This window comes from Sphaeroforma arctica (assembly GCF_001186125.1).
Source record: "Sphaeroforma arctica JP610 unplaced genomic scaffold supercont1.116, whole genome shotgun sequence".
Taxonomy (NCBI): Eukaryota; class Ichthyosporea; order Ichthyophonida; genus Sphaeroforma; species Sphaeroforma arctica.
The window spans coordinates 98,570-114,936 of NW_014040442.1; the positions used below are offsets into that span (position 1 = coordinate 98,570).

At 48.7% G+C, this 16,367-nt stretch overlaps 3 protein-coding genes across 3 annotated transcripts; all 3 read right to left on the reverse strand.

Moving 5' to 3' along the window:
- Positions 1-343: 343 nt before the first annotated feature.
- On the reverse strand, positions 344-580 carry SARC_02555 (hypothetical protein; the record flags this gene model as incomplete). Its single annotated transcript, XM_014303686.1, has 1 exon — positions 344-580. The coding sequence occupies one exon, from the start codon at positions 578-580 to the stop codon at positions 344-346; it is 237 nt and encodes a 78-aa protein (XP_014159161.1).
- A 14,253-nt stretch (positions 581-14,833) lies between these two features.
- On the reverse strand, positions 14,834-15,301 carry SARC_02556 (hypothetical protein; the record flags this gene model as incomplete). Its single annotated transcript, XM_014303687.1, has 1 exon — positions 14,834-15,301. The coding sequence occupies one exon, from the start codon at positions 15,299-15,301 to the stop codon at positions 14,834-14,836; it is 468 nt and encodes a 155-aa protein (XP_014159162.1).
- A 66-nt stretch (positions 15,302-15,367) lies between these two features.
- Positions 15,368-15,823, reverse strand: SARC_02557 (hypothetical protein; the record flags this gene model as incomplete). The annotated part of the gene is made up of 1 exon (XM_014303688.1): positions 15,368-15,823. The coding sequence occupies one exon, from the start codon at positions 15,821-15,823 to the stop codon at positions 15,368-15,370; it is 456 nt and encodes a 151-aa protein (XP_014159163.1).
- Positions 15,824-16,367: the final 544 nt, after the last annotated feature.

Genomic DNA, 16,367 nt, shown 5'->3' on the forward strand with positions numbered 1-16,367 from the left:
CATAATTGATGTCGCATACTTGGGTTGACCCTGTTCTTTGTATTCTTGTATCTTCAGTTTGTGCTAGTTGCTTAAATCCCGGCTGCTCCCTGGCTGATGGATACAGTTCAGGTACTATACTCTTGTCCATACCTGAGCGTTGTGCACCGGAGTCTACTATGGCATTGTGTGTATTGCCATTGATTTGTATGTCAATGTGTAATCTTTGGTCTCGTTGTGCGGGAAGCAAGGACAAAGGTTGATAAATTATATCATCTGCATTGATTAACAACGTTTCTTCACCTGTATTTACATTAAGCCTGTCAGCCAGGTCAAACATGTTTGCTTCCGCCCACCAGTTGTTTCAGGACTCATCGCCATCTACTATCTCTTCTACCTTCCTTGAGGTAATGAATAGTCTGCCTACTTGCACATCGTTCTTGCCACGCTCCTCAGCCCTCTTGTTCTGATTTGATGCCTTCATAGGGCTGATAAAATCGATGTGGGACTGATGACACCTTACAATAAGGACATGCACGTATATGCGTCCCTTTCTTTTCTTGGGGCTGTCCTGCTGTCTCTGGTTGTCTTGGTGTGCCATTGTCTGGGTTGTGACGCTTTATAGCAGCGGTGGTATCGTTCTGAGCTTGGCTATGATTTGCTGTGCTAGAGCTGTATGTGGTTAAATACGCGAGGTTAACAATATCTCAACGTACTCCCCTCATACAAGTGGAGACGTTGTATCTTTATTGAATCATAAAATGAACCATAGGTTCTACTATTTGACATGTGTATAAATTTGCTCATAGACCCTAAACCAGGGTGTATGACCTTTCTCAAATAAACCTCAAACCCCTAAATAAACCTAACTGAGTATATCTGACCATAACCCTCCCAAGCTGAAGCACGGTCGTGTGCCAGTTTCGTATGGTTGAAGATCTACTCACTATACATAGGACGTTGGTTAACCTCCACGAACAAGAGGGATCCGCTGGCATTTACCCCCAGAGAGCTGGAGTATCGGCTGGCATTTAACCTCAGAGAGCTAGAGGGCCCGGTTACTGACAACCACGCGAGCATGGTCGGTAACGTATAAGAAAGAAATAACTATAACAATAAGAACTAAACATAGCCATACTTGTTACACCGCGTCTCGCCGGCGCTTGCGAGAGCGTGTTTGTGTATCCTTGTGGTATGCCACAATATCATTAGCATCGTCAAACACCTCGGCCGTCTCCCAGATAGGACCCCCTTCTCGCCATCGTATGAGATACTCCATCTTGTTCGTGTCATCATTTACACAATGTTTAATGATGTGGCGGAACGCGGACCCGTCCTCACACCAAAGACTCTCGTCCAGGGGTGGGTCAGTACTCCTGTGGACCAAACGTATCAGTTCAACCCGGACTGGTCGACCTTTGAATTCCGATGGAGTCGAACCATCACGATGAGATATATCGTACCCCTGTCCATTCCGGCCTTTTACGACATAAGAACCAAACAAGGAGCACATGGCCTTTGATGTTCGGCCTTCCGATTTGACCATCACCACATCGCCCTCCTCGAAGTGCACTAAATCGTCCGTATGAAGGCGGTCGAAATTCTTCGTCAACGTATCCGTGTGCCGCATCATCAACCTATGTAACGGTGGTAAGATCGTATCCTGGAGGCGATCGAGGCGCTGAGCCCACGTCTCATTCGTGACTGGCTGATTCTCTGGGGTATCGTCGGTAAAGTCCGAAAAGGGGACGTGGCGGCGTCCAAAGTATACGCTAAAGGGAGCACTTTTGTGCCGACGGGATACGCGCAGGTTTTGGTACAGCATCGTGAATGGTAGGCGCTCATCCCACGCTTGGGGTATAGCCACAGAACAGATCCGAATCGATCGGACAATTTCCTTATGCCGGCGTTCCGTGGCCCCTAATACTTGCGAGCGGTATGCCGGCGAGAGTTTGTGCATCATCCCAACCTTCCGAACAATGAGGGCCACTACCCCGTTGATAAATTCGGTACCCATATCAGATTGTATCTTCCGGGGGAACCCGTGCTCTCCGAAAATTGCCAATAACGTCTGCGCCGTGGATTCCTTTGATTTGTCAGGTGTGGTGCGGAGGATCGAGTACCCGGAGGCGATGTCAAGAACATGTAGAACGTACTTGTGCTTTCGACTAGATACGATCGGCATCGGGATATAATCAACTTGAATGTGGTCCCACGGATAACGAGCGTCTTTACTCACCAATGGGTGAAACCCTTTCTTCAGGGTGTCCTGACCCAAGCACGCGCTGCATTGATGCTTAACTTCCGTGGCCAACTCCAGAGCTCCCGGCCATATGTGGCCATTATGTTGAAGGTGTGTCACTGTATCTGCTGCACCGTGGTGTCCTTGTTCATGTTGGGCTTGTGTAAGTTGTGTGCGTCGTTGTTGTTCTTCTAGTGACGCATTGACAAACGCTGGCTGAGCCTCCGCACTGGTTATTGGGATTGAGATTTCCCGTGCCGTGTCCAAACAACGAGGTTGTGGTGGAAACCGGGGCTCGGCAAAACCCAACCGGTGTTGAAACGACTCGTGTAGCTGAAAGCCATTGGAGGGCCCCACCCTATCAATGACCGTATGTCCCCACGGGGTTTTACCACACGCATACTTGGCGTGTTTCAAGAACGTGTGTGGTGTTCGGGGCACCATGTAGTGAGTAGTCGAGAGTAACTGTATTTCAACGTACTCCTCTCGTACAAGGGGAGACGTTGTTCATTTATTGAACTAAATCCGGTGACTATCATTTTGGTCATGTGTTTTCCGTTAATCAGTTTTAACCTGATTGGATAAACCCAATTCAAAAGGTAGTCTCTAAAAAAACCCAAATATCAAATAAACCCTAATCCTAAATAAACCCTATCGGGGACTTCCTGACTACAACCCCCCCAAGCTGAAACGCCACAAGTGTGCGAGCTTAAAAGATTGAAGGAATGCCCTGAAAGCGGTTGCGTGCTGGCATTTATCTTCAGAGAGCTAGGGCATTGTGCTGGCATTTATCCTCAGAGAGCTAGAGCATTGTGCTGGCATTTATCCTCAGAGAGCTAGAGGGCTGGCATTTATCCTCAGCGTTGTGCTGGCATTTATCCTCAGAGAGTTAGAGCATTGTGCTGGCATTTAACCTCAGAGAGCTAGAGGGCTCGGCTATTTGTTCACCACTCGAGCTGGTGACTAAACTGTAAGTACACGTAACATAAAATTATATCTATTAACAAAGTATCTTCTAACTATAACTGGTCTCTCCGGCGTTTCCGAGCTCGTGTCTGCGTATCTTTGTGATATGCCACAATGTCAGTAGCATCGTCAAAGGCCTCGGCCGTTTCCCACGTCGGCACCCCCTCGTGCCAACGCACCAGAAACTCGAGTTTACCCGTGACATCATTCGTTCTATGTTTGATGATGTGACGGAACGCTGACCCGCCTTCTTGCCAAAGATCATCGTTCAACGGTGGGTCCGTACTGCGGTGGACCAACCCTAGTAACACAACCCGTACCGGCTTCCCATTAAACTCCTGGGGAGTGGACCCATCTCTATGAGTAAGGTCATAACCTTGACCGTTGCGGCCTTTAACTACACACGGGCCAACAGTGGACGCATGGCAGTGGAAGTTCGCCCCTCCGATTTCACCATCAAGACGTCGCCTTCATCAAAGTGGACTAAGTCCTGGGCGTGTAACCGATCAAACGTCTTCGTCAATTTATCCGTGTAGGTCGTAGTGATCTTATGCAGTGTAGGCAAAATTGTATCCTGGAGCTGGTCCAACCGTTGTGCCCACGTGTCATTAGTAACGGTTGTTGCTCTGGTACGTCATCGGTGAAATCCGCAAACGGCACGTGTCGACGTCCGAAATAAACGTACAGCATTGTAAAAGGGAGACGTTCGTCCCATGCTTGAGGTACTGCCTCACAGACGATGCGTATCGAACGTGTTTTCTCCTTGTGCCGACGTTCCGTTGCCCCAACACCTGTGGTCAATAAGGTGGTGATACTTTGTGAAGTATACCCGCTGTCTTGACAATGAGGGCGACCATGTTGTTCGTAAACTCATTACCCCTATATGTCTGTAGCTTGCGAGGAAAGCCATTTTCGCCAAAGATAGACAACAACATCTGCGCGGTGGTTTCCTTAGTCTTATCTGGTGTGGCACGTAAGATCAAATAGCCGGAAGCCACGTCTAATACACGGAGGACAAATTTATTATGTCTTGTGAACGTTACCGGCATTGGAATATAGTCCACCTGAATGTGATCCCAAGGGTACTTCGCATCAATGCTTGTCATCGGATGGAAGCCTTTACGTAGGGTATCCTGGCCCAAACACTGTCCACACTGCCGTTTAATTTCTGTAGCCAGTTCTAATGCCCCCGGCCAAACGTGGCCGTTCTGTTGTAATTGTTGGACAGTATCGGCAGCGCCGTGGTGGCCTTGCTCATGCTGTGTCTGTGTGAGTTGTGTACGCTGTTGTTGTTCCATCGGTGTGGCATTCGCAAAGGCCGGTTGTGCCCCCTCACGTCTCTCGTGCCGTATCCAAACACTGATGGTTTGGTGTGTGTCGAGGTTCGGCATAGCCTAATCTTTGTGTAAAGCTCTCGGCGAGCTGGAAACCTGACGGCAGCCCCACTCGTGCAACGACCGTGTGTCCCCACGGCGTCTTCCCACGGGCATACTTCGCATACTTTATAAATGTATGCGAGGTCCGGGTTCTCGGTTTGCAAAAATGATTTGAAAAGGTCAAACCATGGTGCGCGAGGTGTCCAAGGTAAGCACACCGTCGCTGTAGCCCCATCCGCTTTGATCTTCCGAAGCATGCGATGTATCGACCTCCACGGCGGATTCATCCATCCGTCAACCAACGCCCAGTTATGATCAAATGCACCGTCGCGCTCGTTTTTTGTCCAAAACCTAGGAAGCTGTGTGTTATGGGGTGCTGCGAACACGTCTATGTTGTTGTGTCCAAAGATACGCTGTGCTTGTTCGAAGTAGCTGGGAAATAATTGCCAGCAGTCTGCATATAGTATATCTGGCACGTCTGTTTCCGCGGTCCCTTCATGTATACGACTCAGCATATCCGGCAGGACATTCCTCTCCCCAGGTATATGTGAAATGGTGAAGTTAAAAGGCGCTATAATGTGGTGCCACCTCTGTAGCATAGGATTAAGTTTCAGTTGAGTATTTATATATACTAATGCTTTGTGATCCGTAAACACCGCAAAGCGCTGGCCGTCAAGGTAGTCGCGGAAGTGTGTCAACCCGTAGACTAACGCTAGTAGTTCCTTCATTGGTGTCGCATAGTTCTGTTGAGCCAGATTGAGTGTCTTGCTGAAAAACATTAGGTAGTGTTTCTTGCCCTCCACCCACTGGAACAGTGCCCCCCCCCTCAATCCGTAGTCGCTCACGTCTGTCTCGAGGTTGAGGGGGACGTCATCCACCGGGAAGTGTAGTGCGACCGCGTTGACTATCGCGTCCGTCATCGCTGTCCACGTGTCCGCATGGCGTTGTTCCCACCTATCTCCGATCAGTTCATTCGGCTTCAGCTTGCAAAACTCCCGTAGAGGGGCTACCACGTGTGCGAAATTGGGTAGGTGTTCGTGCGAGAAGTTAGCTAATCCCAACGCGGAGGCAATGTCCTTATATCGCTGAGGTGTTGGCCAGTCGAGGAGTTTAGCCTACTTGTCAAATTCAACGTCAATCCCTGCCGCTGAAGCCTTGTTACCTAGTATCATAACCTCTGCAAGTGCAAAGTAGCACTTCACTGGGTTCAGTTTGAAACTGTGGTACGTCAATCTTCTGATCACCTCTTTCACTATAGCGATGTGCTCTTCATAATTGTCACTGGCAATCACAATATCGTCAATGTAGTGGTGGACTGGTAGTCCATCTAGAATCGTACTGAGCGTCCGTTGGAATTGTTGCGTCAATACGTGCAACCCGAAAGGTGCCGATGTAAACGAGTACTGGTATCGATCGTGTGTGAAATTAAATAGGTATCTAGAATCCGAGTGTATCGGTAGTCTATGATATGCTGCTGATATATCAAGTGTGGTATAGTACTTCCTGCTCTTCAGTTGTGAAATGATCTCATTCACCTTCGGTATCAAGAACTGGTCTCCTGGAATCAGTGCGTTGACCTCTCGTATGTCCAGACATACCCGTACCTTCTTCACATTACCCTCACTATCAAACGTTGTAACTGTGAGTAAGGGATGATTAACCGTCGTGGGAGTGGTCCGCTTCGTAGTCTCTAAGTCCTTCAATCACTTCTGTACTTGTTCATCGACATACGGTAACCATCGCTCGAATACAAAGTTGCGTGTCGATCGTCTCATGCTCCTAGCCTGCTCGCGTGTCACCGGTATTGTCACTTCACTCCCCTCTAAGCAGCAACGTGCCTTGTCTGCAATGTCGGCGTTCGCTTCCAACCCTGCGGCCAGCCTTGTCCGTACTCCGTCGGGTTCGATGGTATTGGGGGCTTGGCGCCGAGCCATGGGTGTAAGGAGTTCATCTAGTTCCGTTGGGTCGATAGGTGCGAGTGGTGACTGAATTCCGCCAATATATAACCCAAGGTTCGTCATCATGTCCAGTCCCGAGTATAATGTCGATGCTGTCAGGGAGATTCATCAACTCGAACGATCCATTGATGATCTCTGAGCCATAACCTATCGGTAACACTCCTGTTGTCCCCAGGCGAGGAGTGCGTACCGCTTTATCCGCCAAATATATAAATGATTCGCTGGGTGCTGGAGTAATTGGTCGTCCTAAGAGGTCTGCGGATGCTCGTACGATGCAACTACGGTTCGCACCTGTATCTATCAACGCTCGGAATGTACGACCATTCACCTGCAATCGTATATAGACACGGTTGTCGGAGGACAGCAGTGGGTCTTTTATTGTCATCACTGTCTTCAATGGATGCGTGAACGTAAATGCTACCTCATCATCGGATACCCTGAGGTCTCAATGTTGCTCTGTTATCGGGGTCCATTGGGGCTGCAAAGTGTCCGTTTGTGTATCTACGGTCTGATCGAAGTCATTGGTTAGGATGAAGTGTATATGTAACTCTGTGGCCGACTGGCTATCGTATCCCGGACCCTCCTCCTGTGTGAGCACATTAACCTGCGGTGTCGTCGCAGTTGAGGTCGACTGTCGGTTTAGGTATTGTGGTGGTAGGTGCACGGACCCTTCTGGTGGCGTAGATCGCTGTCCCATAGTCACTTCTCTCTGCTGCTGACTAGTGTCTGACGTCCGTGTCATCACGTCCTGCCCCTTATGTTGGGCAGCTCGGTAATGATGGCAGCGCGGTATATGTCGCAACCCTGGAGGTGCTTGTGCGCGGCAACCGTTGCACGTCGTTGGGTTAGTTGTTGGAGTCGGGCGTTGTTGCCATTGTTGCTGCTGACGCTGGACTATGTGCGGGCCAGGTCTACTAAACGATTGACTAACCGTTGAGTCGAACGAATCTGGGCCTCCTGGATATCCGGACTGAGCAGCTGTAGTAATTCATGAGTCTCCATGAGTTGCCACTTTGGATGTAACTGTAACGTGCGCTCATATGTCCGGGATCCTAAGGTGTCCTCCAACAATTGAACTATGCAGTGGTTGAGCAATTTTTTCTTAAAATCTGCATCGGTCTGACAACGCTCGTGTGCCCGACGATGGTTCTCCATTAAGTATGTCATCTGTTCCATCACTGGAACATTACTAAGTTTCTGGTGTCCCGTTGCTAATTTGCGAAATGTGGGGTCCACCGTAGCCTGAGTCTCGTGTGAACAGATTTGTGTTATTTGGAGGTCTGGTGTCCATGTAACTAAACGTTGGTGATTAGATTTTATATAATCAAGTGTAGATTGTTCGGCTTTAAAGTGACTTAACACCTTATAAAACCAACGAAGACTCCATGCTTCGTCGAGACCCGAAATCTGCGCATTCTTAAGGGCTTCTCGCAATGCCCCTTTAGTGTCGCGCTCCATAATGTTGCTGAGGTTATACCAGTTCGAGGGCCACTCCGGCCAACTACGTGGTTCCCGTGGTTCCTGTTTGTTCACCGGTCGTGAGTCATGGGTTGCTCTTAATGTCTCGAGTACACCTCTTAGTGCTTCCGCTCGTGGCAAGTTGTTGGCTTCCACTGCACTACATAATTCTTCCGACAATTTGAGCATACGCGCGTGCTAGGCTTGGCGGTCCGCCGCTATGCTGTCTGGTGTAGGAGGTGTGGCCTGCTGAGCCAAGCGTCGACGCTTCTCCGATGACGTAGCTTGACTCGACGGTGTGCGTTCAAGCAGCCTGCGTGACGGTAGACTGTCATTCATAGCTTCTCGTACAAATTGTTGGTTCTGACGTTGTGCTTGTAAGGACGTGTCCATGTCGTCACGTCGATTATCCAGTGCCTCCCTCCCGTGAGGGTTCTGTGTAGCTCTACGTCGTTCCTTTGTAAAGTATTGACGAGATATCGTTTCCTGTTGTGTATCGCCTTCGTCCTGATCCGACGGTGTGTACCCTAACCCCTGACGGGCATCGTCGGTTCTTCTAATGCGGAACTCGATGTTTTAGGGTTTTGTTCCCTCGTTGCAGTCGACGCAAACGCCGTTCATATTTCTCTAATAGCGATTGTTGTCGTCGAAGTAGGCTCGTCATTTGCTCTGGTGTATCATCGTCTCTACCTCGGCTCTGTCGTTTCTCTTTGGTATGAGAACTATGGCGCTTACTTGTAACAGCGCGTGATGCCTCTCGAGGAGTTGTCCCCTCCTGGTAGTGAGCCTGCGACGTCGAATGTGGTGCTCTCATGATTTCGGGGGTGTCGTTCACGATCCGTGAAGTCCACGTCACTCGGAGTGGTTATTCGCCCGTCGCGTTGATGTTGTGCTGTTAGTGTCCGCTGGAGTATTGTTCGGTTAGTTCGACGTTCTGACTTTAAGTCCTCCGACACTTCTCCATCCGTATCTACTCGATCCTGAGTACGTCGTCGGAAACCTCGTTGATGGATGTCATCCCGTTCACGTTGTTCTGGGGATAGCTGTTGCTGCCGACGAGTCTGTCGAATGTTAGTCATGGTTGAAGTAGCTTCTGTTTGTCTATTGATAGCAATGTCCCGTTATCTTTGCCTCTCTTCCGCCTTAAATAGTCCACTGCTTAGTCATGTCATCGCCTTTCGAATAACCTGAAGCCCCATTGACGGTACATACATCGTCTACGTCTTGCTCTATTTCGTAGTCTCGACACATCGGCGTTGTCCCTGCATAGGCAATCGTGTTTTAGGCTAATTCCGGGTCTCGTTGTGGTTGCTCTTTTACTCTTCCAACTAACCCCTGCTCTTGGCTCATGTGCCACTGTTTTCTCGGTAACTCCTTGCTCCCAACATTCGGTTTCCATCTCATCTAAGTACATGTTCTTTACTCCTTTCTGAGAGACTACAGATCTCAAGCAAGTTTCAATAGCAAGAAAACTCTTTTTCTTGAATGAAATCACAAGAGTTGCGTCACTCCGAAAAGCGGATCAAATTATTAACCACATCATGTTAATAATACATTTGCTCCTATGAGAGCATTGCTCTGAAAGCCGATACCTAGGAGAGAATTGCTCTGAAAGCCAAGCAACATTAATTGATCGGCGTAAGAGCGAGTAGCAGAGATTATGCTATAGAACAATATCTAAGTGTTAAAGTGTTCTGCAAAAGGTTTCTCATACTGACCATATGAGTTTTCACCCTGGCCAACCCAAGCGGTTGAACACTAGCACAAACACCTTGAGTATAAAACCAAAGGTGAGGTTGTAAATAAAGATATACAATTACGCTTTATTCAAAGACTACCATCTTACACTCTAACACTTTCAAAGCTCATCTACTCCCCCAACGATTGTCGCCTCTAACCTCTCGTAGCTACTCAGTTTGTCCGCCAATATCACCCGTCGTTCTCGTCTGTGATCCCGGGCTTACGCAAGCACTTGTCTCTTCCAACTCGCTTGGACGGCGCACACCCACATTGAACGCACACCCACATTGCCATTGCTTCGTGGTCACTTACACATTGATGTCACTTGCTTGCATGTTCATCACTTCTGGTACTAGCTTATTTCACATTATTGTACTCTATATTGGTGTATACGCTTACTGTGTGTGCAACTTACTTCCTGTCTGTTTTAACATTTGGTGCGATGCACATCTCTCCGTGTTACCGTCTTTGCATGAATATCTGTTACCGTGAATTATTATCCATGTCATATGATCACTATTTCTTATTTCAGCAGGTTACTTGAGTGCTATACAAGGCGTATCTTACATATATATATGTCTCTATTTAACGTTTTCTTACGTACCTGATTGACGTGTACGTCCACATTCCTTGTTGTCTTGGTGATCTTCCAACTTTTACACCTACCTTTGTTATCCCTCATCTGTGTTCCACTTCGTCTTCTATAATCTGCCATCCTTCTTCCTTGTCCTCTTCAACCTTCCTGGTGTGGCTCGGCTCTGGCGAAGGTGTTGGTGCCCATAACGGTGTGGATGTTTCTTGATGTGGTGTGGTTCGGAGTGTCCATGTCGATGTAAAGGTACACACTCTTTGGTTTTGTTCTAACATATCACTTCCTCCGGTTCGTTTGGCTACCGCAACATCTTCGGTGTCGATACATAGTAGTCTGTTAATAACTCCGTCGCTAATCTCTATCCGCTCTATTCTCGCATTCAAGCGGTCTACTTGTTGACGAGTATGCGTCCGGAGTCTACGATTGTGTCGTCCCATGCGTCTGGCTTGTCTCTGGATTTCTGAGGTTATTCTATTCGTCTCCGCCTCAGACGCACTACTGCTGTTTGGTAGAAGTGCTGGCATGCTATCACTAGTATCACTACTAATAAAGCCACTATCTGTGTCATCTACTAACGGTTGTTCTATGTTGACGACCGTCATTTCCGTTTATGATATCTGAGACATCTCTCTCTTCTTTGTGTTGTGTACAAAAAATTATACTTTTACACGGGATCCTATAGTCCCTCCTAACTTCGTCCCCTATTCAGGAATAGTTCAATTAATGTACAACATCTAAGTCAGTTAAAAATGTAGTAAGTAGTCGAGGATAACTGTATCTCAACGTACTCCTCTCGTACAAGGGGAGACGTTGTTCATTTATTGAACTAAATCCTGTGACTATCATTTAGGTCATGTGTTTTCCGTTAATCAGTTTTAACGTGATTAAATCCAGTTCAAAATGTAGTCTCTAATAAAACCCTAATCCTAAATAAACCATATCAGGGAATTCCATACTACAACCAACACCGGTTCCGTCTGTAGTAAATACTTGAACAATGTGAAGCACGGGGCTCTAGAGGCCCACGGTTCGCATACTGTCACCGACGCACCATCAGACTTATTCTTCCGAAACATCTTGTGTATAAGTTTCCAGGGTACATTCATCCATCCGTTGACCATCGCCCAATTATGTCGAAAGGCGCCTCCCCGCTCGTCATACGTCCAGAACCGAGGCAGTTGCGCATCCCCTGGTGTCGCGAACACATCCACGTTGTTGGGACCGAATATCTGCTGAGCTTGTGTGAAGTATTTCGGGAACAGTTGCCAACAATCAGCGTATAGTACTTCTGGTATATCACCTTCCACAGTCCTTTCGTGGACCCTACTCAACATGTCAGGGAGAACATTCTTCTCCCCTGGAATATGTGATATCGTAAAATCAAACGGGGCTATTATGTGGTGCCACCGCTGGAGCATTGCTGAGCTTGTGTGAAGTATTTCGGGAACAGTTGCCAACAATCAGCGTATAGTACTTCTGGTATATCACCTTCCACAGTCCTTTCGTGGACCCTACTCAACATGTCAGGGAGAACATTCTTCTCCCCTGGAATATGTGATATCGTAAAATCAAACGGGGCTATTATGTGGTGTCACCGCTGGAGCATCGGGTTCAACTTCATTGTGTGTCCATATACACTAACGCCTTGTGGTATGTGAACGCCGCGAAACGCTGTCCGTCGAGGAATTCCCAAAAGTGGGTAAGCCCATATACCAGCGCCAATAGTTCCTTCATTGGCGTCGCATAGTTCTGTTGTGCCTGATTGAGCGTTTTACTGAAGAACATGAGGTAGTGCTTCTTCTCGTCAACCCACTGGAACAAAGCTCCCCCGATGCCATAGTCGCTGGCATATGTCTCCAGATTCAGGGGGACATCCTCTACTGGGAAGTGTAAAGCCACCGCATTAACAATCGCGGTCTTCATAGCCGTCCAAGCCTCCGAGTGGCGGGGTTCCCACCGTGTCCCAGTCAGCTCGTTTGGTCTCAGCTTGCAGAACTCCCGGAGTGGCGCCACTATCAGCGCGAAATTGGGAAGATGTTCGTGTAGGATGTTCGCGAGACCTAACGCCGATGCTATATCTTTGTAGCGCTGCGGTGTCGACCAATCCAGCAGCTTCGCCTGTTTCTCGAAATCAATATGAATACCTGCTGCTGATACCTTCTTCCCAAGAATCATGACTTCCTCAAAGTGACATTTATCCGGATTCAACTTGAAGCTGTGATACGTAAGACGGCGTATCGCCTCCTTAGCCGTTGCTGTGTGCTCTTCGTAGTCGTCTCCTGCTATCACTATATCGTCAATATAATGGTGCACAGGGAGGCCATCCAAGATTGTACTCAATGTCCGTTGGAATTGCTAGGTGAGTACGTGCAGTCCAAATGGCGCTGACGAAAACGAGTACTGGTGGCGTCCATGGGTGAAACTAAACAAGTATTTCGAATCCGGGTGGATGTATAATACTTCTTTCTCTGTAGACGCTATATAATCTCGTTCAATTTGGGAATCAAGAATTGGTCGCCTGGGATCAAGGCATTGACTGCCCGCATATCAAGGCATACTCGCACCTTCTTTACATTTCCCTCACTATCAAAGGTTGGTACCGCTAGTAGTGACAGGTTCACCGTAGTTGGAGTAGTCCGCTTGATAATTACTAAATCTCGTGGCCACTTTTGCACCTATTCTTCCACATATGGTATCCACCGGTCTGACACAAAGTTCCTCGTTGATCGTCGCAAGTTCATCGCCTGTTCTCGGGTAACCGGTATGGCTACCTCACTCCCTTCCAACCGGCAGCGTGTGTTATCAGTAATCGCTGCATTCGCCTCCAGGACTGCTTTCAGTTTCATACGTATGCCGTCAGGTTCAATTAAGTCCGGGGCTTGTCGTCGACAAATCGGCTTCAGTAAATTATCTAATTCTGTCGGATCTATAGGTGCCAAAGGAGATTGTAGTCCCCCTAAGTAAAATCCCAAGCACGGCATGATATCCACCCCGATGATCACATCGATCCCTACCGGTAGATTCAGTAGTTCTAAAGAACCTTTCGTTATGGACGTTCCATATCTAATTGGGATACTCTCCGTCGTCCCCAGTCGCCGAGTGTGCGCCGCCTGATCCGCCAAATAAATGTATGAATCAGGAGGAGCCGGAGAAATCGGTAGGCCTAGTGCCTCTGCGGATGCCTGCAAAATACAGCTTCTGTTTGCGCCTTAATCTACCAGGGCTCGGAACATGCGACCGTTCAACTGAATTTGAACATACACTCGTTGATCTGCTGTCAACAACGGGTCTTTGATCGCCTGTACCGAGTATCCCGCGTACGCAAACGTCAATGCTATATTGTCGTCAGACACCCTGATGTCTCATGGTTGATCTGATATAGGTGGCCATTCTAGGGATATCTTATCAGCTTCTGTTCCTGTAGTCGGATCACTCTCCCCCATATCACCAGAAAGCAGTGCTCCAATATGTAGATCTGTAGCGGTCGGTGGGGTATCCCACGCCGACGTATCTGTAAGGTTGTGTACATACGGTTGCGTGTTGTTGTCGCCTCCCGCACTCCGTACCCGTGGTACCGATAGTGTTACCGTCGTTGAGGGTGTTACTGAATTATGTGATATCGAGGCACGTTGTCGTATCTCTGACGTGCGGCCACGGTTGTCCTGTGTCGCTGCCCTATAATTATGACAACAAGGAACGTGTCGTAAACCTGGTGGCGCCTGTGTCTGGCACCCGCCACATGTCATCGTTGTCGTCGACATCGGTGTACATTGTTGCCACGGTTGTGGCCGTCGTGGTGTGACGGTTGTGATGTGCGTGGTAGCTGTGCATCCCCCCGTTGATGATCGTTGTTATGGGGTCGCCGGATCGACATCCGCGCCGTAGTTCTCGTCTGTGCTTCCTGAATATCTGGACTGAGAAGCTGCAACAATTTGTGGGTCTCCATCAATTGCCAATTAGTGTGCAATTGTAATGTCCGTTCATATGTTCGGGATCCAAGGGAGTCTTTCAATAACTGTACGATGCAGTGGTTTAAAGGGCTTTGATTGAACTCCACATCTGTCTAGCTGCGCTCATGGGCACGTCTGTGATTTTCCATGAGCTGTGTCATCTATTCCATAATGGGTATGTTTGACGCCCGAAAGTGTCCTTTCGGGTCGACTGTCGCTTGAGTTTCGTGAGAACAAATCTGTGTTATCTGCAACTCTGGTGTCCAGTTGACTAACGCTGGTGGTTGGACTTAATGTAGTCCATGGTAGATTGTTCGGACTTAAAATGGCTAAGAACCTTATAAAATCACCGCAAGCTCCACGCCGCGTCTGGGCCCGAGATCTGCGCATTCTTCAGCGGGTATCTCTCTCCAAGACATTATGTAGTTGGTATCGATTCTCGGCTCTCGTGGCTCGTGCTTAGTTACTGGGCGAGAGTTATGTGCAGCTCGCAAGGTTTCTAGTACCCCTCGTAGCGCTTCGGCCCGTGGAAGATCCTCTGCCTCGACCGCTCTACACAATTCCTCAGATAGTCAAAGCATCCGCGCATGAAGTACTTGACGGTCTGCAGCAATACTTTCTGGTGTAGGAAGGGTCTCCTTATCACTGGCCGCTGGTGGAATCGCCGGTGTTGTGTGGGTTGCTGACGTCGTGTGTCGTGGTAGCGAATCTCGTAGTGCATCCGCCTCGAAACGTTGACTCTGTTGTTGAGAATAGATCGTACCGGATAGTCTGTCACGTCGATTGTCCGATGTTTCAGGGCCATGAGGATCCTGTGCTGCTCGTTGTTGCGCATGGGCAAAATCTTGTAACGAAATAGATACTCTTGATGGAGCTGCGTTCATTGGACCCACCTCTGGAGATGGAGCCTGGTACCCTACGCCGTGTCTGGCCGCACTACCTGGAATCCTAGACTCCAAACGCTCATTTCCTCCGTGTGGTGCTGCCAACGCACGAGATGTATCATCACTCTCCTCTTGGTCCTGATCTTGAGAAATCATTGTATGATCTACTCGCGGTCCCGCTGCCTGTCTTTGTAGGTGTTGCAGCCGTTGTTCGTATTTCTCCTACAGTTCCTGCTTTTTCTTCAACAGCTGATCCGTCTTAGATTGTGCGTTGCTCGCATTCTGTCGGTGCTGACGGTAAGGCCGACGCTTCCGACGAGGCCGTGTCTGTCCTTGCTGGTGTTGAACCCTGCTGCCGTCATTCTGGCGCTCTTGTCCCCTGACTTCCTCTCTCCGTGTGCTAGTGCTCGACGGGGATGACTCGAAACCGTCGCTAGGCGGTGCTGCACTCTCGCCTTGACGTAAGCAGGTCTGATGGTCCGCTAGGGCTTGCTGCAACATTGTCTGAGTCGCTCGGAATATTTCGTCTGCATTACCTCGCTGATTCCCAGACGATCCATTGCCTACTTCTTGTGATGGTCCAACTCTGCGCTTAAGGCCTCGTTGGTGGCTCGCACTACGTACTTGTTGTTCGGGTTCCAGACCGTGTTCACGGCGGCTCTTCCGTGTGCTTGGCATCGCGTTAATTGCTTGGTTGTATGTACTTGTACGTCTAGAAACAATTGATCGCTAACCATCCCTGCCTGCTGCTTATATATGCAAGGGATGGTTCTCATCCCAACCCATATGGGCTTCCTGGCCTCACGTACTTTACTCCCAGAGTATATGGTCCCACTGCCTCCCGTGCAGAGTAAATGTTCGGGGTAACTCTCTTTCATCACTCTCTACTCTGGCCTCATGCTCCTCTAACGGTTGCACGTGTGTCTTCTGGTTGCACATGCTCACTCTTACTTGCCACCATCTGGCCCAGCAAGTACTGGCTGAACGTCTATTCACCCTGTATTCCGTTCACGCAGTATAACTCGTATCCAGTACTTCCTCGCTGCTAGCTATCCAGCTGCTTATGCCCTCGGTTGTAATACATGTCGATACCTGTGACGTTCACCTCATGTCCTTGCTTCCGCCTGATGCTTATCACAACTAATCACTAACTTAGGTTCCCTCTGTGCAAACCAATACTCGGTGTATGATGTCTAGGTGCGTGCCTCTTGCTTCGCATTAC